The 20,893-nt window shown below is 41.6% G+C and overlaps 1 protein-coding gene across 1 annotated transcript in view; it reads right to left on the minus strand.

The window, feature by feature from the left end:
* Nucleotides 1-5,901: 5,901 nt before the first annotated feature.
* Nucleotides 5,902-20,893, minus strand: part of FREM2 (FRAS1 related extracellular matrix 2) — a 163,185-nt gene continuing 148,193 nt past the window's right edge. Inside the window, exons 17-24 of the mRNA XM_032403116.1 lie at nucleotides 19,577-19,769; nucleotides 17,983-18,087; nucleotides 16,445-16,572; nucleotides 16,212-16,346; nucleotides 15,302-15,428; nucleotides 14,274-14,461; nucleotides 13,917-14,063; nucleotides 5,902-12,460 (exon numbers count right to left, since the gene is read on the minus strand). Coding sequence (XP_032259007.1) covers nucleotides 11,945-12,460; nucleotides 13,917-14,063; nucleotides 14,274-14,461; nucleotides 15,302-15,428; nucleotides 16,212-16,346; nucleotides 16,445-16,572; nucleotides 17,983-18,087; nucleotides 19,577-19,769 — 1,539 coding nt within the window. The 3' untranslated portion in view covers nucleotides 5,902-11,944. The remainder of the gene's footprint in view (nucleotides 12,461-13,916; nucleotides 14,064-14,273; nucleotides 14,462-15,301; nucleotides 15,429-16,211; nucleotides 16,347-16,444; nucleotides 16,573-17,982; nucleotides 18,088-19,576; nucleotides 19,770-20,893) is intronic.

Genomic DNA, 20,893 nt, shown 5'->3' on the forward strand with positions numbered 1-20,893 from the left:
GGTCCTCCTGCTTTCTATGTCTCTGGAGAACCCAGCACTTAGAAGTGCGAGAGTTGCAACATTACTGAAACAGAGGGACGCTGCGGCTGGAGTAGCATTAGCGGGGAAATGCCATAGAGGCTACAGGAAAAAAAAAAAAAAGAGGGCTGTGTACTACTTTTATTATTCAAGAGCATAAACAACTGTGCATTATCCTTTTTAGTCTGTTAGCAAGCGTTCCTGACTTGAGGCAGGAACTTTCTTGCAGTAGGGGGAGGAAATCTTTGGGTGACTGTGACTAAGATTTCAGCATTATTTTTGATTGGTTTTAAGAAGCTCTCTAGATAATTTATAAAGTAACATAAGCCTCCTATTTATACTAGATATTTGCTTTTTATAATTCCATAGTAACAATTTGCTAAATCTCCAATAATTACAACAAGCCCCCAACCCCCCCCCACCCAGTATTTGAAATTCTGATTGATTTTAATGTGAAAGTCTGAAGAGGCACCTAGGCTGCGGGCTGCAAACTCATCACCAACCCCCAGGGCAGACTGCTTCCCACTCTCTTGCCACCCAGCCCCCTGCCTGGAACAGTGGCCAATGCTCAGCCTCCCCGCACCTTCGTCAGCGGCTGGGACAGGGCACAGCGCTTACAAGTGAGAATGCTGCTTATAACAGGTTCTGTTGGTTGGAATCACTGGGGAACATCATCCTGTGGACTTCATGTTTTCACCCCATTATTAGTCCCAAGAGCCACCAGTAGTCAAGAATTGTTTGTAAACACTATTCACCCCCTCCGAAAAAACCCCGAACTGTTCAAAATAAAGAAGCCATAGAATAGAATATAGATGTGATGTATTTTAAAAATTGCTTTGTCAGAGATTCTTTTGTTGCCATGGTACAATTTTCTTTTGAGTTCTATTTTGAGCAAAGGGCTAGGATTTTTTGTTACCGTTTATTGAATGTCAGCTATGTGTTAACACCATGCTCAGCCCTTTATGGATGCCAAGAAGTATCTTTATTTTGCAGATGAGAAAGTGATGTCAAGAGGTTGAATAACTTGCCCAAGATCCTGCAGCTAGTTTTGGGTTAGGATTTAAAACAAGGTCTGACTCCAAAGTCCTTGCTCTTAAACATCATCGAGGTTTACTTGGGGCAGGTGGGAGGGGGCGGGGATAGAGCCCTCCCATTCTATTTTTGCCTTTCAGGTTCTGGAAGTGTGGGGACCCACTATAGTTTTTCATTGTGTCCAGGACTGTGAGAGCATGCACACACATGTGCACATGCTCCCCGCCCATCTCATGCTCCTTTTCACACTGCACATGTACTTCCTATATAATCCCCCACCCTCACATTCCCCCCCACCCCCCAGCTCTGCTCACATCCCCTCCATATGCTCCCCTCACACACATCCTGTATGGGATGTATAGGTATTAGCTGTATATAAATGTAAAACAGGGATCGCATTCTGCCTTTGTTTTTTTTGTTTTGTTTTAAAGACTTTATTTATTTATTTGGCAGAGAGAGAGAGAAAGTGTGAGTGAGCAAAAAGCAGGGGGAGTGGAAGGCAGAAGGAGAAGCAGGCTTCCCGCTGAGCAAGGAGCCCGATGCAGGACTCGAACCCAGGACCCTGGGATCATGACCTGAGCCAAAGGCAGACGCTTAATTGACTGAGCCACCCAGGCATCCCTGCCTTTGGTTTTGTAACCTGCTTTTTTTTCATGAAACCGTATCATACTTGATATGAATTCTGGACAATTCACAGTTAATAAATTTTTCAGTAGATTCTAATGACTCTATAACTCTAGCACTCATTTCTAACTCACTGAGGTTCATATTTTTCCTTATAAGCTAAATACTTGCATTTCAACAAAAGCTGGGAACGGAAACCTATCACAGCTCACGCACACCAGCCAGAATCTGAGTCGATGAAGTCACACCATGTAGACGCTTGGCCAGTGACCGTACATCTGATGAGCAGTGAGTGGTGCAGAGACTGACCACAGGCTTGGACACTGAGGGTCACCTGAGGGGTAGGCCCTACTTGTACAGGGACATTTTGTGAGCGCACTTCCTACCCTGTTCCAGAAACCCACACTTATTACTTCTTTTGGTTTCCACGATTGCACTAAAAATGCAAATCTTTCCTGTCAATGTACAGCAAACTCTAAACCAGTGGTTCTCCCTGAAGGTCATGGTTCTCTCACTCATTAGAAACTCTTTTTTGAAACACACAGCCCACTGGCATTCCCCTAGGGCCATCCCCCTAGGGTGGGAATAGGGGTGTGAGCTGATTCAGAATCTCTGGGGCTGTGCAGATGTGTTTTTTTGCTTGTTTGTTTGTTTTTAAATTGTGTGTTTTCCATTTTTTTTAAAGATTTTATTTATTTATTTGAGGGAGAGAGCACACATGAGTGGGGGGAGGGGCAGAGGGAGAGGGAGAAGCAGACTCCCCGCTGAGCAGGCAGGCCAACAAGGGGCTGGTCCCAGGACCCTGAGATCATGACCTGAGCCTAAGGCAGATGCTTAACAGACTGAGCCACCCAGGTGCCCTGTGCAGATGTGGTTTGAAAGCTCTCTGAGAGATTCAAATTACTACATCCCTCCTGCATTAAGCCTCATTAATTCTTCAGGATTGCAATAGGTCATTGATTACATCAGTTACTAAGGGCTGACTAAAGAAATCTCCTTTGAAGGGAAGTATTTTGGGGGGTGAATGGCATAGAAGAATCAGGGAAGGTCACAGCTCTCCTGGAATGTGACTGCTAAAGACGATATTCAAAACACAGTCGTCACCCCCACTAGCCCCCCCTCCAGCTCCCAGAATTAGGGTGATAGGGTGAGGTTTGTTTTTCTTTTAGGGGGGTGGTAGCTGGAAGGGCCAGGCAGAGGAAATAGCAGACAACCTCTTAGAGGGAGGGAAGCATCCGGTCTCTTTAGATGCAGGCTTGGATCACAGTAATCCCCAAAAAGATTTAAGCCAGCACAAATGACCTCTGCTGGTGCTTTTCCTGTTTTAGCAGCAGGTATGGTGTGGCATTGATCGGAGTGCCCAGGCAGGGTCCGAAGTCCCCAGGTGTCCCCGGCTTTGATTGCCCTTTAGACGCTGGGCCAATACAATGGTATCGTACCCACTGGTCTCAAGGTGTATTTGGCTGTGCCTGACCTTGGAACAGGGATCCCTGGAGAGGTGATCTCTTTCCAAAGTCTTAAATGGGAAATGGTAGGGAAGGGGCAAGATCCCCCTTCGCTCTTGCTGTAATCCCTGCCTCCCCTCCCCCCAATCAGCTTCCCAGCCTCCCAGCCTCTCCCTCTCTCTCTCAGCCTGTCTTTCCCACAATCCCTTGATACTAGAATAGGTAGGCTTTTACCCCTTTTTCTTCCTGTCAGGACTTCCCTTACACAAAACCTGACTGGTTTTCAAAGTCTTTGTTCTCACTGCTCTGATTTTGGGTATAATTAAATACCCTGGGCTCCAGATAAAAGATCCCAGCTCTTCTTCCAGAGTTTACTTTAACTCTGCCCCTAAGATTCAAAACAAGCTAGCCAATTCCTAGAGATTTGTGCCTTTCATAGGCAGACTAAACAATCCAGAGCCCCTACCCCTAACTGCCATCTTTATCTGCCTCCCACTCTCTGGCCTACTATCCAACTGCCCAATCCCCCAAGGGCCAGGTACCAGCCGACTAGGGAGAGCCCTATGCCCTAGACCCCATTGAAATTACTCAGATTGGCTAATCCTCCACCTGTTTACCCCGCCTTGGCTGTTTCTGCCCATGGAAACTACAAGAAAGTCTCTTGCGCACACTTTCCCTTGTTTCCTCTGCCTCATGACTGACCCTGGTGCATCCTTGTGTGTGGCCCCTCTGGTGTAATAGGTCAGCTCCCTTTGGAATCTGTGAGCATACTAAGCTTTCTTTTCAATGGCAATTGTTTTTTTGATCCTTTGGCCTTGTCATATCTGAATAATAATAAAATTTACATTTAAAAAATACCAAGTCATGAACCTGGGGTTCTCATCTCCATAGAGAAAGTACTTCTCTCTAATTCACCTACACAGAGCAGATACCTGTTGTTGTTGTTTTAAAGATTTATTTATTTATTTATTTATTTATTTATTTGAGAGAGAATGAGAGAGAGGGAGAGAGAGAGAATGAGGAGAGGTGCAGAGGGCAAGGGAGAGAATTTCCAGCACACTCCGTGCTGAGTGAGAAGCCTGATGTGGGGCTCGATCTCATGATTCTGAGATCCTGACCTGAGCTGAAACCAAGAGTCGGACGCTCAACCGACTGAGCCACCCAGGCAGCTCAGGGCAGGCACCTGTTTTAATGTGCATAAAGTGTCTCTGAAGATAATATACTGTGTAGGTCATACCCACAGAAAATCGTATGTTTGTAAATTATAAACAAAACTTCTCTGAATCGGGCCACTGCCTTTGAGGCCTTCTCTGATGACACCTGAGTATCCCCAGTGCCTCTTGATTTAGTGGTCTCTTTAGAATTCAAGCCAAGTGGTGGTGAAGTGTGCAGGGGGATGGGGCTCCTGCAGAACCGTCAGGCCACAACCACCGTATGTTGTAATGCAGCCTATGTTTCAGACTCATCGTCTTCTGAATGGTTTCAACTCTGAGGAAATCCTGGGGAAATATTTGTACCTCTTTTTGCATACGCCCTTCTCCAAATGTTCTCCCCCTGGTGAGTACCCTGCATCATCTTTGACCTGCCTCAACTTCCTTTGGATAGTCTTACTCTGTCCCATAACCTTCTCTACCACCTTTAACCACTTTACAATTAGTCACATTTAAATTTCTAGGATGAGATCTCAGCATCTTGAAATGCTTTGCAGTCTGTTAGGAGTAGGATTTTCAAAAATTGCTGTCAATCTTCCTCTGCAGCAGCTTCCTGGCCTGGCTGCTCGGTGTGTGCGGGGGAATCAGTACTTTGTGGGCTCAGATGGGCCCAACTCTGTTCCTGATGATTTCCCCGCGCCCCCCGCCTTAGTCAGGTCTACCTTCACTCATTCTGATTTGGGGAGTTTTCCCTTAAATTGGGTGCCTCTGGGGTGACTGTGACTTTATGACAGGGAGATCTTATCTCCCAGTTAATACCCAGATGTGGCTGGATCATGAATCTTCCCTTCCTTGGTCCCTTTCCCTAACTTCCTGAAGGCCAGGCTTTCTCTGTAGCAGCTTGGAAATTTCCTAGCACACAGGCTCTTTTCTTTTCTTCTGTAATGAAGATGGATCGAGCCCCTCATTTCTGTAGCTGATCACAGATTTCTGCTATAACACGGCCATTTCCTCCCCCAACCCTCCACTCTACCTTCTCTTGTGCATTTGGCCCTTTTCTTGGGATTATCCTTCAACAGCTATAAGAGGCTGTCCTTACCTTTCCTTCTGGTGTTAAATAGTGGTGGCCACCTACTAAAAATCTGACCATATAATAAATCATATGATTACTGACTTGAGTGAAGTTTGCTTAAAGGTGACTGGTCTACCTTGTCAGGGAAGCTCCCCAGCAATGGATCCGATCAGTGGATTCATCCTGATTAGTAGGATTCATATCTGTAGTAAGGTCTAGTAGGGTCTAGACACCCTGGGACAAAGCTACTCACCTAAATATATGGTTTCCTTTAAGTATACATTGCCCCTGGCAGGCCTGTGTTGGCACCTGCTACAACTGGCCAGTAAGCACTAAGATCCTGCAGGTAGATCCTGGCGAGGAGCCACAATATTTTGCCACCGGCATCAGAGAGGTCCTGGGAGCACAGGTCCCATTCTGGAAGCCTGCAGGAGCTTAGGCTTCAGACCCAGAATGAAAATAACAGACACTCATTGCAGACTACACGAATTCTTGGATTTTAGCGTAAATCAAAGTTGCAGAAGGAACCACAAAAACTCGACCACGTTAACATATTTACATTTACATGGGCTTTATTTATATTAAACGTGATATATTTCGAAGGAAAACAGTGGTAGTTACGCAACACAAGTGGCAGCAAGAATTATTTTAGACACGGATGGAAGACTGAATGGCTCCAAATTATTGGCATAATTGGTTTCCCAGGGATAAGCTTCAATAGCCAGCAAACATGAAGTACCCCAGTAAATAAACAACAACGATAAAAACTAGACCCTGTTCGTTTTTGAAGAATTCCCATGGGAAAATCACAAAGGCCATTAAGCTCTGCAAATAATTCCATTACACACAGATATGTCACTCAGTGGCTAGATAAATATAAATTTACTGTTTTGGAGGGCTTTGGGGAAGGAAGCAGGAACTTAATACAATTATCAAACACACAACTCCTTGTCCAGGCTGAAGTTTTCTTTTAGAGACAAATGGGCTTAAAAAATACCTTGCCAAAAACTTGAATTCCTGAAACCACAGAAAGAGACTAGGCTTTGTACTTCTTTTTGTAATGGGCTTAATTTGGGCCCTTACAGAGATTATCTTTTATTTTTACCAGTAATTGCTTGTCTATATTTTAAGCGATTTGTATTACAGTGCTCTTTATTATTAATGTGTTAGTTCTTAAAAATTCACAGTTCTCTCTTTTCTTTCTTCTTTTCTAAGGCACAATACTGACAATTCTTACACGAACGGACGATCCAAACTTTGGAAAAATAAATATCTGTAGTAGAGATTCACTTAGAGTATTCAAGGAATCATGCAATCAGCGTAGGCAACATCTGGCTCATAGTGAAAGGAACATTGTGCATTTAATAATTACAGTTTAAAACACTTCAATGCTGTTAACATTTTAACAGTTTTTTTTTTATTTTGCCATTTATTTCATTGCAAAGTATTCAATCATGCAAAACAACTTCATATATGTGATCTCTGGCCTTTTATTTTTGCTCAGTTAAACCTTTAAAGGGATTTTGTGTGTGTGTCTTAAATGTCAGTGTTGAACCTTCATTGAGAGAAAATCAAAGCACAGATTGTCATCACATTATTCAATATGATGTTTTTGATCTTTTGAAGGGAGTTCTTCTCTCCATCATCTAAAAGCCTTAACATTTGATAAAGAAGGGACACTGCCCAAGTGCTGGGCTCACTTACTAGCTTTCAGATGAATGAGAATGCTAATTACGTAGTGAAAATGGCAATGGTTTCCAAACTAGAAGGGAAGCATTGCTGGAAGAATGATAAACAAATCTCAGAGGAAGAAAAAACCCTAGTCTGTGCCAGAGAGGAACCAAGGAAGGAAGAAAGGGAGGGAGGGAGGAAGGAAGGAAGGAAAGTAGAAGAAGACGTCATTGCTACAGCAGGGCTTTGGTTTTGGTTTTTTCTTCTGGATGTTGTTGCTCTTAAGTAAAACACAGTACTAAAAAAAAAAAAACAACATACAAACAGATATCAGGAAAAGGTAACAAATGTACTTGAAAGATAAGGAAGACAGCAAAACTGTTTAAGTCTGCCAATTCAATATTCTGATTTGTTTTCCTGATAAAATTAAATTCGAGAGAGGCTCACATTAGTATAGTTTGTTTTATCAACTTCAGTTCTCTCTTGAGCTTTCTTTTATCTATAAAGTTTCTGTATAATCTTTCCAGGGAAAACTGTAGGAAAATACCATGCACTTCTATTTTAGAATCTCTTATTAAAAGCAAAATAACTACCAAAATCTCAGTCTTTCATTTTTAACGTCAAAGGATATGGCAACAAGGAGAAATAGACAGTGAGGGAAACTTTGAACCTATTGATAGTATTTTCTGAAAATTTTTATGTCATTACCAGGCAACACTGGAATCCATTCTAAGAAAAATCTTAAGGAAACATAGTAACCTTTGAACATTATAATGTCAAAGAAAATCCCACGACAGTATGTTTACACAAATGACCATTCTGTTGACCTTCTTGAAAATCTCCACATGTACCATTTCAGTTAAAACTGTATTTAGGGTCATCTTTTTCTAGAAATGAGATCTTTGGTTGTTTTTATATGCACACGTGCCTGTGTGCATGCCAGATAATAGTCGTATTTCTAATTCTCTGCCAAGTTACACATTTCTAAGCCATGGCCATCGGACTGATTGAACACTTAAGCCCTATTGATCATTTGCCCTACAGTTAGTAAAGACGCCTGTCTTCTTCCTTTTGTTATTGCTCTCCTGTCTAGAAGAAACGAAAGAGTTTCAAAGAATCATAGCTCCCTTGTTTTCAAATGAATACAATTATGTAAATTTCAAATTTGTAAAACACTTGCATCTTTAAAAATTCTTTTTTCTTTTTCTTTTAAAGGGCTAAATTGGTTTCTAAGTCAAAACTAAGTAGATATTTTCAAAATAGTAGCAGAAATCAAATTTCCAACTTTAAAGATCTAAATGTCATTATATTTTGCTGTTATTGCTACTTTATCGTTTCTCAATCTAGGACTATTTTAACCCTTAGCACCGATTTACACGAGGAGAGGCTCCGTGATTTTCACGCAGGTCCATTTCCATTTTCAAAGCTGACCTTGGAGTTGGTACCCTGGAAAAGACTTAAGAGGTATGATGACTTGATAAAGAAGTTGTTTGCTGCTTATAGAACTAAATCCCTTCATCCTGAGCCTAGAGTTGGTCCTTCATATCACAAATGCTATGCAGTAGCATGGCAGAGGAATTCTAGTTGACCTTCACTCATACTGTTCAAACACTGTGGATGCTTGTGGGAGGGTGCACTTCAGGAGCTGTTGGGGATGTGAATGGAAGGGAACAAGAATTTATGTGCTATATCCCATTCTTGGAATAAAGTGGGCCTGTCTTCCATTAAGAGGAAAAGAATATGCCAGGCTACCCACATCCCTGTAATATACCCTTTCTGTGTAGATTTGTGAAGGCAATTCCATTTAAATTATTGATCTGAAATAATTTGCCTTAGATCTGTGATCACAATGATCCATAACGTGGGGTTCTTTTAGATGAAAAAGAGTAGACTCCACTGTCGGTGCTCTGGAGAGAGTTTTAAGTTGTGGTTCACAGACATGCCTGGCTTGTTCTTGGTCCAGGGCAGAACCTAATGCAAACGTTGATCACTCTTGTCTAAAGGAAGAGCCTCATTTGATTATAACCTGCCCGAGACCAGGCAGGACATCTTGGTTTCTATGTAATCTCTCAAAGTGGCTAGTCCTAGGTGAGCATTTAGTAAATGTTAACAGAGGGAATGAATTGGAAGAAATAAAACGATCATTAAAACGTAATTACGTATTGTAATGTTTCATAGTTCATACGCTGGGAGAGCTGCTAAGGCTCCATATATATTTTTGTGCTTTGAGTTTACTCTGCAATACAATTTCAATTATATAGTTTTAATTAGCATCAGAAGCTACTGGGTATCTAAGGAGTTATTATAGCTTACATCCCATTGTCTATGGGAAGTTATTTTATGTAATTGTTCTGATAATACCAGCATAAATGTCTAAAAACAAAATATTAGGGAAAAGCGTCTGTTTTATTGAACAATAAAGCATTTTTCCCTGATTCTTTTTTCCACTAGAGAGTTTTTTTATGATTAATGTATGTAAAATCACACATTAAATAAATAGATAAAGAGAATGATGCCGAAATTCAAGCACTTTATACTTAAGAAACCTATATCTGCCTATTTCCCACAGACTCTGTTTTCAAGGGGAGGAAGGAAAGGAAGAGGAGAGAAAGGGAGAGAAAGAGAGAAGGAATGGGCAGAGAGGAAGAAACTCTTCTTTGTTAGGAAAGGATAGACATGTTCTGTATTTTATAAGCCCTCCAATTCATATATGCCAGTCTCATTAGAAAAACTAATTGTAGAGTGAAATTTGATATAAAACCAGTGTGGCCCAAAGGCTCCAAACAGACTTGTTGTAATGATGCTTCACTGATTACTATATTCAGTGACAGAGATGATCAAGATTGCACAAGAGTCAGGCTCTGAAGCATCCAAACTACTAAAGGAACATGAAGTCAATCGCGAGTACTTGCTCTAACAGCCTAAGTGAATTGAACCCATTGCTAAGTCATGAAAAGTCCACACACTATTTGAAGCGACTTAACTCATGCTCATACCTAGACAAGTTATGAGGTAGCTGAAAAAGTAGCAAAGCATCTGCCAGAAGGCAAAGCAAAAGAAAAGGGGATAATTATGAAAGCATCAATGTTTGACAAATGAACTCCTGGGCTATACAGTACTTTATATAAGTCCTTCGAGGGACCTTTGAATTATAGGTGATATCTGTAAATTCCCCAATGAAAGGAGACTCCAGTCTACCATATTCTTTGAAAGACTTTGAATGTGAAGTGCAGAGCTGCCCAAAAGAAGAGAGGCGAGCATTAGACACTTTTCACCTCTCTCTCAGCACCAGTGTATATTCCTTTTTTTCAGTAAAGAGATGGCTGGTGCCCACGGACACCAGATAAGATCCATTCCACTAGGATGTCCAGTGTGGCCAGGCTAGGAACGCAAGTAAAAAGATTTCAGGCAACACTTGAGGGTTAGTTAGCCCTTACGTACAGTTCTTTTTCTCCTGACCCTAATTTTTGCTTGAAATACATTCACTAGCTTTTGGAAGATTGGTCATTAGACTACTGACATTTTCCTTCGCTTTCCAACCAAAATTTCTGCCATTTGGTGAGAGTATATTTTTTTCAGAAAGGCGACGGGAGCCTTGCCAAGCAAGCTCACTAAGTTTCTTGATTTTTAACACTGTAAGCAGCGTTACACGTTATTTTTTCAGATACTGAGAGGGACCTCACTGCATCAGCTCACTGAACTGGAGATGTCAAAGAATGCTGCTTTCCTCCTGGATCAAAGAAGATGGCAACCTCCAAGGCCATCTCTGGAATGACAGTTGCAGAGGTTCCCATTTTTAGAACCAGAGGCTGATTAGAAGGCTAATAAAATGTCCTATGGCCAATTTAAGTTCTGGACATTGGTTGTGTGGTTATGCTACTCTGAGGGTTAACCTCATGTATCATCTGTCAGAATGTTCTTTAATTCCATAAAGTATGTAGAAGAGGCACTTTGGTTAAACACATGATATTAATAAATACCACTTTCTCCCTCCACCACCTGTAATGATATTTCTCATTATCATTGATGGGTTCAATACTGCAAATATCTAGGCTCAGTTCTTAGAGAACATTGTCTTATAAATGTGAATCTATCTCTATAGCATTTCTTCATCATCAAAACGCCACCAACCCTCTCATTTCCCACAAGTGTTGAGCACCAATAAGGTACACTATCACGCAAGAACTCGACTATTTCTCACTATGTAACAGGAAAGTCTTTCTTCGACAATCTCTTCCAGACTTAACATATTCTTTGGTTTAATTTAAAGTTAAATAAGCAAATAAAATAAGGAGGCTCTGACGAGGATGAGAAACAATTCAAATCCAAGCTAGTGAGTTCCTTCCCTCTATCTTTCCTTCCACTCCCTCCCACGTAGTAGTAGAAAAGGTGAATGATGGGCTGAGCCACCCCTGGTCGTAATTCCATGCTGTCTTCACCTATTCGAAAACCTGTCATAATAAACAGTGTGTTTATCATTCTTGCAGACTGCCCATTAAAACCTTTCTAGTAATAAACTGTTACACAATGAGTAAACCATGTGATAATTGCACCTTCAAGATTCATACTCATATAGCAATAATAGACTCCTCTTAAACTTCTGAGAAAGTCTGCAGCACCTTTGAATAGATTTGTCTCCACTGTGTAGAGAAAAATGCCTAAAATGAGAAGCCCACTGATGGCTGTGTGTACACGTGAATACATTGTTGCTGCCTCCTGGGCCAGAGGAAAGGCCTGGTCTGTGGTCTGCATGTGTTCTCTGATGCATGAAAAGAGTAGACAGAATTCAAATCCAAGTTCATGAGTACAGTCAGGCCCTCTGAGCAGCTCCGGAACAGAAGTCCCCAATTCTCGGCCGTTGACAGAAGCATTTGGGTTCCTACCGTCTTTCCGAGGCACTTGAGGCAAAGGCTGAATCCCACCTGCGCCCCTCAAACCTCTGAGCTGTCGCCGTGGTGGCTCTGCGGGGGCGTCACGGGCTTGCTGCTGCCTGAGCCCTTCAGAGCGCCCTTCCTCCTGGCGCCCTTCTTGTTCCTGCACATCATCACTGCGATGGCAGCGAGGCAGACGGCGAGTAATCCCACCGCGGTGCCTCCGACCACGGTGACCAGGCTGATGTCGTCGGAGCTGGGCCGGTTGAGCTCGCGGGGGAGGACGCCGTCGGGAGGAACTCGGCCCTGGGGGCTCTGCTTCCTGTTGGGGCGCTGCAGGGCAATGTGCTGGATGTTTGTTCCCCGGTTGTTGTCAGCACCTATTTCCCAGGCCAGCGGGGGTGGGCTCCTGATCTCCCTCTTCTTCCGGCCCTGGCTCATCGCCAGGGGCTTCCCCGGACTCACTAAGGAGTGGTGCTGGTACTCGGTGCTTCTTTTGCCAATGCCTCGATTGGCGTTGTCTTTTGATCTTACTGTGTAGATCGTGTGTATGTACCATTCCCGGCCCAGGGCGACCTAGGAAACGCAACTCTGTTAGAAAATTAAATACCGGGCGCCTGGGTGGCTCAGTTGGTTAAGCAACTGCCTTCGGCTCAGGTCATGATCCTTGAGTCCTGGGATCGAGTCCCGCATCGGGCTCCCTGCTCAGCGGGGAGTCTGCTTCTCCCTCTGACCCTCCCCCCTCTCATGCTCTCTCTATCTCATTCTCTCTCTCAAATAAATAAATAAAATCTTAAAAAAAAAGAAAAAAGAAAAAGAAAATTAAATACCACACCGACCTAATTCACGACTCCTGCAAGAGAAATTAGCGGCAGAGACAATAACTGATAATTTACTTTAGTCTGCAGAATTGATACACTTCATATTTTTGCGTGGGTACTATGTGCAAGGCTTTGTGCAAAACACTCCAAAATATTTTGTGCAGCTCTTGAGGGAGTGTGTGCCGGTAAATATTTGGTAATCTGTGACTTGCCATAGAATGTCAGAGCTGTCACACGGTTTTAAATTATTCATCTAAAAAATGGGTAAAGAAGGATGCACAGCAGTTATGTAACTTGCCAATGTCACTCAACTAGCTTGTGGCCAAGGCAAGACTAGAACTCAGATCTTCTGACCCTCAGGACTCTCTTTCAGTACGTCTGGCTGCATATTTACATATAAGACCATAGAAGGGGTCCGTTTTTCTGCTTTTTCTAGGGCCTCTGAAAAGAAGGGAATTTCTGATGGCTCTCTGAAGCCTTCAGGATTTAGAAGGGTCTAATGCTTTGAGAATTAACAGTGAAAATAATTTTAAAAAATTATTCAGAGTAACAAATATGCTTCCTTAAGATTCCTTCTTTAGGATGAATACAGATATCGTGTCTGCAGCCCATCCTGTGTGGACAATTTTCAGGAAATTTCCTAAAAGGTGTACTTGCTCCCCCAAGGATTCACAGTGGGAACACATCTCTGAATCTTGTCTCATTTGTCTGCTCAGGGTTATGGTCGCCTGTGTCTCCTTCTACCGTCTGTCACTCAGTTAGCATATTCTGTCTTGATTTATAAAGTCTTTGAGAGTGGAGATTTATGAGCTGTGCCTGCTTCTTTTTCTGAATCCAGCAGTTCATACAAGATCACTCTAATAAAGATGGTCATGAAAAGTCAACAGGAAGGAAGTTTTGAATAAGAAAAGCAGGGTTTCGAAACATCAGACTTAGATTTATATTTTGGGCTGAATAAGGATCTTCATTACCCGTAGACTTAAAATAATATGAATGCACTAATAAAAATAGTAATAGCTAGGTTTTACAGAATGCTCACCACGTGCTCACTATGGTCCTGTGTTGTTTACCTACATTACCTTATTCAGTGTTACTATTACTTACGCAATATTACAATCACTGCCCTTTAATAGAAGACACTGGATCATCCCACTATTAAGTAATTTGCATATGCTCACAGAGCTAGTGTAAGTAGCTTATTACTGGCCCACCTGAAAGAGTGGTGTTGAGTCGACTTTAAAGCCATCGGATCCAGGCTGATTCACTAAGAGAATAGCTTCAGGGTCATCTGCTGCTAGCTTGGCATTAAACAGGACATTTCCAAAACTGGTGGCTTGTGTCTCTGGCTGAGCTTTGTCCTTTAAGCAATAAAAGAAAATGAGCAGTCCTGTAGATAATGCCAACTTTTGCAAGTACAGAATGGTTTCTTTAGGTTTGTGCAAGTACAGATTACCATAAAATGTCACCATTTCGTTTCATTTGAAAAGATGCTATTGTTTTTAAATACCAGACAAAAACATTGAACTTTGATCATCTGTCTAATTCATTGTTTGGGTCAAAGCACTTACCACAATTTTAAATCTGTATAAGAGTGAAGGAGAGTCAGCTAAGCAGCCGTATTCTGCATTCGTGGGACTGTATTTGGGAACATAGCCGTCGGCTCCAGTGCACAGGAAAACCTTCTCAATGCTGCAGTAAAAGGAGTCACCCAGATTCTGGACAGGATCTACCATGACACGCCCATAAATGATGTCACCTGAAACAGAGATGTGGAAGGGTCATTTCTGTTACGCGGTAAGGCGCGTCCACGTGACACGGCATACCATGGTGACAATGATGCCCCTAGGGAGTACTTCCTTCTTTTCCTAATCTGCCATCAAATGTTGGAAGACCTTCAGGATGTCACCCACTCCCAGGCCTCAGGTGAGACCACTTTTGGGGACTGGACCACAAATGACTGCAGATTTATTGACCCTCACATGCTCAGTCAAGGCTTGGCCTATAATTTAATATTCATAATTCCACTGTGGTTTAAAGTCCGCTTCATATAAATAAGTTACTTGGCAGGGTGCAGACTAATAAAGTATATAAAAAAGAAAATATTGATAAAAAGCTGACTTGGCTTTATTTGATTTTGAAGGAGAGTTTGCGGAAATCCCCTGGTAGTCAATCATCTATTTCACAACTATTACTGAACTCCCACCATGCATGTTACGCATTTTACTAGGTGCCAGGAACACGCCACTGAGCAGGACAGATATAACTTTCACCCAGGAGGCATTTACAGCCTCAAGTAGCTGCAGAATTTGAGTCTATGCGACTTGAAAGAAGATTCAAGAAAAAAACCTAGATTTGTTCCCAAAGTCATTTAGGTAAGTGAAATAGAGATTAATTTCCCCAGAAGAAAAACCATCCAGTAACATACATCCAATTTCAGTGGCCCTATGCCATCCCTGCCAAAGTGGCAAAGACCCAGTAATATTCTCAAAAGCATACCAGACGTGATAATTTCCCCTCTCCAACATGATCCCAATAAAGCAAAGCAGAGCAGATGCCATGGCAAACAGAGCAGATGTCTCATTTGTGAAACGAATACCTTCTGCAAAGGCAACATCACTTTCTTGCCCAAATCCCATCGATCCGTCAGACAACCAGAGACTCTTCTTGGAGAGGAGGTACATTTGGGTGTTCAAGCTGAACTCAGCTGCCACCGGATCGCTGACCTAAAACCAAGTGTAAAAGCCCTTTTATGGTTTTTCGATTGCTCTGGTGGTGCACAAATACATTATTCACGGACACACACATGTGCTGTCCACGGACGTGTAGATTCCTGAAGACTGCACTGCAATTTTGACATCCAACCAAACTAATGTAGGGAATTGTAACACTGGCCTTATCCTTCGCGATAAGGCAAAACTGGCGAGGTGAAATGGTTTGATTGGGACTAAATAGCATTACTTGAGCTCTTTTCCTTTGGTTTCACAGAGTGTTTTATGGGACTTATACATATCATGCTCAGTGCAAAGCCAACACTTAGTCTTCGTCCTTGGACAAAAAGTGCCATCATGTTTCTTTTACTATATAATGGCAATTAGGTACTTTGAGATGGCAAGAACTACAGGATTTTATTTTCCTTGAAGATCAAGAACGAGACAAAGACATGCAGAAGAACTCTAGGGAAAGATCCTCAAATCTCCAAGGCAGCACACTCCAGGAGGAGACACGATCACGTAAGAAAAAGAACAACCCTTGCGTACTCTTAAACTCTGGATTTTATATCCTGAACCAACGATAGATAAAGGGCAGTTCTTTCCTCCTTCCTTCTTCTCTTGCTTCCCTCCTGTCTGACTTCCTTTTTTCTCAGCATGTGAGAATTTAAGTCATGGTGTGAATTTTTTTTCTTTCTTTCTCTCTCTCTCTCTCTTTTTTTTTCTGATACAAGTAAGCCACGACCTTAATGAAGTGGAATTGGAGAAGTCCGGGGAAAATAACTGCAAGAGATGCACCTGTTGGAACCGTATGTCAAGGTCAAAGGTGACAGGCTCCCGGGGGTTGCAGGTGACTGGCAGGCGGTACTCTTGATGCGACGGAGTGGTGCAAGGCAGGAGTTTCACTGTGTAAGTCCCCGAATAGTCACGTACCTTTAAGGAGAAGGGAGGACATTTATGTTTTTCATTTAAGAATCTGAGGTGTTGTCCCAGGCCACGGAAAAGGAAAATTAAGAGCCCGAGTCACTTACTGCAAAGTCAGACACAAAGCTCCATTGCTGCACCGGCTGGTTATAGGTCGGCTCACTCCTTAGGAGGCGCAGGGAGAAGGTCAGGCCTGGATGGTCAGCTGACACGATCATTGAGCTCGTGAAGGATGCTAGAAAAGTGCCAATAAGAATAATGGTAGAGTGGTTTTAAGAGTGCATGACAGCTTAGAGTTTTCAAAGCACCTGACTGTGCATTGCTTGCTTTTATTCTTAATACTAAGCCTTCAAAGCCCCAATGTTGGTATAATTAGCCTCATTCCCCCCCCCCCACACACACCCCCCCAGAGAATGTGGGCTGAGACTGATTATAGTGACTCTCCCAAGATCACACAGCTAGGATGTGTGCCTTCTGATTCCTAATTCAGTGCTTTTTCCACTCTATGATTCTGTGAAAAGATAATTGTGTAGAAATGCTCAAATAGTTCAGGGCTACTTTCCAGGGAAGGCACAGCAGTGTAATAAAAGCTGATGTGAATGCATTTATTGTGCGCCGAAGCTATGAGCTGAGCTTTAGTCTCTTAGCATCCACAGAGCTGGGCAAAACCAATTTATAAATGGAATCTAATTTTAATTAGATTGCCTGCAATTGTGTATAAACAAAGATTCAGTTTATTAGAAAGGTAGACATGTGCAAAGGACCTTTAAAGACCAAGAAATCCTTATTTTCCAGAACTGTCAAGTACTATAAAGCAAAATGATTCTTTTTGGGTTGGCAGTTCTTGTAGCTCAGCCTCATAAAAATACAATGAACCCTCTTTCTCTTCTGAATTTTGGCCCTATTCTCTCCTTATTTGGAGCGCAAACCCAGAAAAAGGAAGGCGGGAGAAGACATCAAGTGAACTATGTTCCCCGCCCAATCTGACAATAGTTGGTAAATGGGCAAAATAATGCAAAACCAATTTAGTGATATGGAGAGTCAAATAAAAAACTATTTCTGATGAAATATCCTTTATATTTAAAAAAAGCCTGGACACTGGACTTGAGTGACTGCTTCCTTATTGGTATTCAAAGCACAGCGCCTCATAGTAAAATGACACAGCCAATCTTTATTAAAGATAATTAGTTAACACGTTTGAAATATAAGTATCATAGTGCAGTACCACTTCTGGCTCTATTATAAAGGTTTCTTACAGTATCCAGAAAAGAGTTGCGAACAGAGAAGTGCTTGCTGAACAAACGACTTAAAATTCAACTTTTTATGCAACAAGAATGGAGGTAGAGAAGGGGATTGTGGTTGCTATGCTCTTTATCTAAAGAAAACACCACTTAAAATGAACTCAGTAGAGTTTTTGTTTAAATTTATTTTCATCATTTTGTATTTTCTCTAGAAGTCTGAGTCGGTAACGACGATTTTGTAGCTTCTGAGATGTAGCTGAACGATTATCAAGCCCTCCTGCAGATAAGTCACGTGGACAATTCACTTGAAGTTAAGGGTTTCGAAGCTCCTCAGGCAGCGTGGGTTATGGGAAATCTGTGTCCTGTGGTGCAGGGAGTGGCTCCTGGTGGATAACAGGGCTTACCGGGATGGGACAGCACGAACAAACCGTGGAACTGAGCCTCGGTCTTGAAGTTCACCACCAAGCGCCCCTCTTCACCGATGCGCATGCTTGTTGGGTAGAGAGAACCTACATGGGATAGTGCACAAGAGTGGAAATATTGGTGACCAGGGACTCCTTACGTGCAGGATTTCTTCCCAATTTGAATTTGGATACTCTCATCTTTAAGCATTCTAGCCAAAAGCTGTTATCAGAAGAATTCTGAGTGATAAGAGAAGCAGAAGTGTTTTGTTTGTTTGTTTTGCTCTGTTTTCTAACAAGAAAAGGTGTCAAGAAGGGAGGCAAAATGGAATCAGGTAACACAAGTGAAGTCAATATGAAAGAGAAATAGACAGATTGAGTACAATAGGCCAAGATTTCTTTTTCCCCTAAAAGCATTAGTCTACATAAATGAAGCTGTAAATTGGGAGAGACACAGTAAAATTGTCAAGTTTTAAAGATCTGAACGTGGAAGTGGGTTTGTGTTCTCCAGAATGATTCCAAGTTTTATAGACTTAATACAAACTCTGGAGGTTTTCCAAAACTTTTAGCAGTTTGACCAAAGTTGGTTCCAGAGATAAGAAGGAACCATGAGATCCTTACGTAGAACTTGAGAGCCACAACTGGATTCACATTAAAATTTCCTTAAATATATATTTTCTAAGGCAAGATATGTAACTAAAACATTGAAATATAAAATAATCTGGGATGATCACTCAGGGTGATCATATTGCCTTTCACACAGCTTTAAGGCGATCTTAATCTGTATAAGATAGCAAATTTGGTGCACTGTTAATAGTACTTTCCCTCTCTGGCTCATAAAAAGGAATGCAGGCACGATGCTCAGATAGGCATGGAACCCAAACAGTAGCATGTGCCTGAAAAGAAACAGTATTCATTGTACGGATAGGTAAATTAGCTTTATGCCTGTGGACTTTGAATTATTATTCTGATAGGGAGATTGAAACAAAGTTTGGCACATGCTTATGGGCAGAGCAGTTAGCTGTACTTACCACCACTGTTCCAAGACATTCTGCTAAAATATTGCAGAATAATAGAATTTTAAAATAAAAAGAATATTAGAAGTCTGTTCTACCTTTGAGAAGAAACTGAGTGCCACAAAGGTTAAGTAGTATGTTCAAGATCACACAGCTAGTTAGTGGTGGAAGCCAGAACTAGAATCCAGGATCTATCTCATTTTCAGAAACAAAAAAAAACATAAATTTTTCTCTTGGGTTCATTTCTTATTTTCAATTGGAACTGCCTCCATAGGTTTTCTAGAATCTAGGAAACGCATGGACTGTGTTGCGTAACGCATACATGATGAATCGCCTAAAATGGACTGTAAGGGTTAAATACCCATGAAATGTATACAATATATTTAACAGTCACATGTTATGCAGTTTGAGGCACTGATACGGTTTTGTTAGTTCTTCCATGACAAAATGAAATAGTTTTAAAATACTGATTATAAAAATAAAATCTATTGAAAGTCGCTTTTATTATTTTTAGCTACAGTAAAAAAAAAATCCCAAGTAATTCAGATAGATGAGGAAACTCATCCGAATTATTAACCCACCTTGGAGTTCGGCTTCTGGTGGGCTGCCGATTCCATCATTCCACAAGATGGCAGTGTCATACACAAAAGTCAGGCGGAGCTCTGACTTCAAGTCAAAATGTTGCCAGCCTCCTACCCCAACCGGGGAATGGAACACGTAGGAAACATACAGAGGCACTCGAAGGGTCACATAGGACTGCACTAGATTTAAGACCTAAAACAATAAAATTATCTGTCAACATGATTCAGTGTTAACTAGACGAGCCTAACTTTGTACAAGCCACTTTCTCCTTTCACTCAACTAGAGATTTTGAGTGGCCGTTAAGGAAAGGAAGTGACAGCATTTATACTATTGCCCCCTCACTTAATTTTGGAGAATTGACTAGTCGTTACCATTACCTTCCTTTGCAACAAAGGATACGCGGCAGCAATCGTGAAAGGAAACTGCATTGTTTTGAGCATATATTATACCTACACAGTCCTTTTTGTTTCATAAAAGCTTTATTAAGATATAATTCACATACCATATAATTCAGTTGATTAAAGTGGACAAACCAACAGTATTTAATGTATTCAGGGAGAGGTGTAACTTTGACCACAATCAATTTTAGGACACTTTCATCACCTCCAAAGGACATTCCAAACCCATTAGAAGTCACGCCTTCATTCCTTCCTCCTCCCTTCCCCTGGTAGCCACTAGCCTATATTCTGTCTCCATGTATTTGCCAGTTCTGGATATTCCATATATATGGAGTCATACAGTACGTGGTCTTTTGTGACAGGCTTCTTTCACTTATGTTTTCAAGGTGCTTCCGTGTTGCTGCACATTTCAATACTTTTATTTCTGAATAACATCCCATGGCATGCATATGCAACACATATTTATCTGTTCGTCAGTTGATGGACATTTGGGTTACTTTCTGTCCCGAGCTATTATGAATAACACTGCTATAAGGTACTTTCAAATTATTACATAAAGGAATATAGAAGAAAGAAAGAAAGATCTAGAAGCAAACATGTTGAGTAATGACATGTAATACTTAATATGTCGCAAAATTAATTTTTAGTTGAAATGAAGTGACTTGCTTTGAATTTTATACTTTTCTTCCTCAGGTATTTTGTAGGAGAGTTAGGAATAGTGGAGGATAAACTAATATTCATTTATTGAGCCCCTATGTTCACAATAAAAGCTATTTAATATTTTTACTCTCCCCCATAATTATATTTATATGTATGGGTGGATGGTTGTATGTGTGGATGGATGGATGGTTGTATGTGTGGATGGATGGATGGATGGATGGATGGATGGATGGATGGATAGATGATGCATAGAAAAGG

The sequence above is a fragment of the Phoca vitulina genome, unplaced genomic scaffold (assembly GCF_004348235.1).
Source record: "Phoca vitulina isolate PV1807 unplaced genomic scaffold, GSC_HSeal_1.0 scaffold5, whole genome shotgun sequence".
Taxonomy (NCBI): domain Eukaryota; kingdom Metazoa; phylum Chordata; class Mammalia; order Carnivora; family Phocidae; genus Phoca; species Phoca vitulina.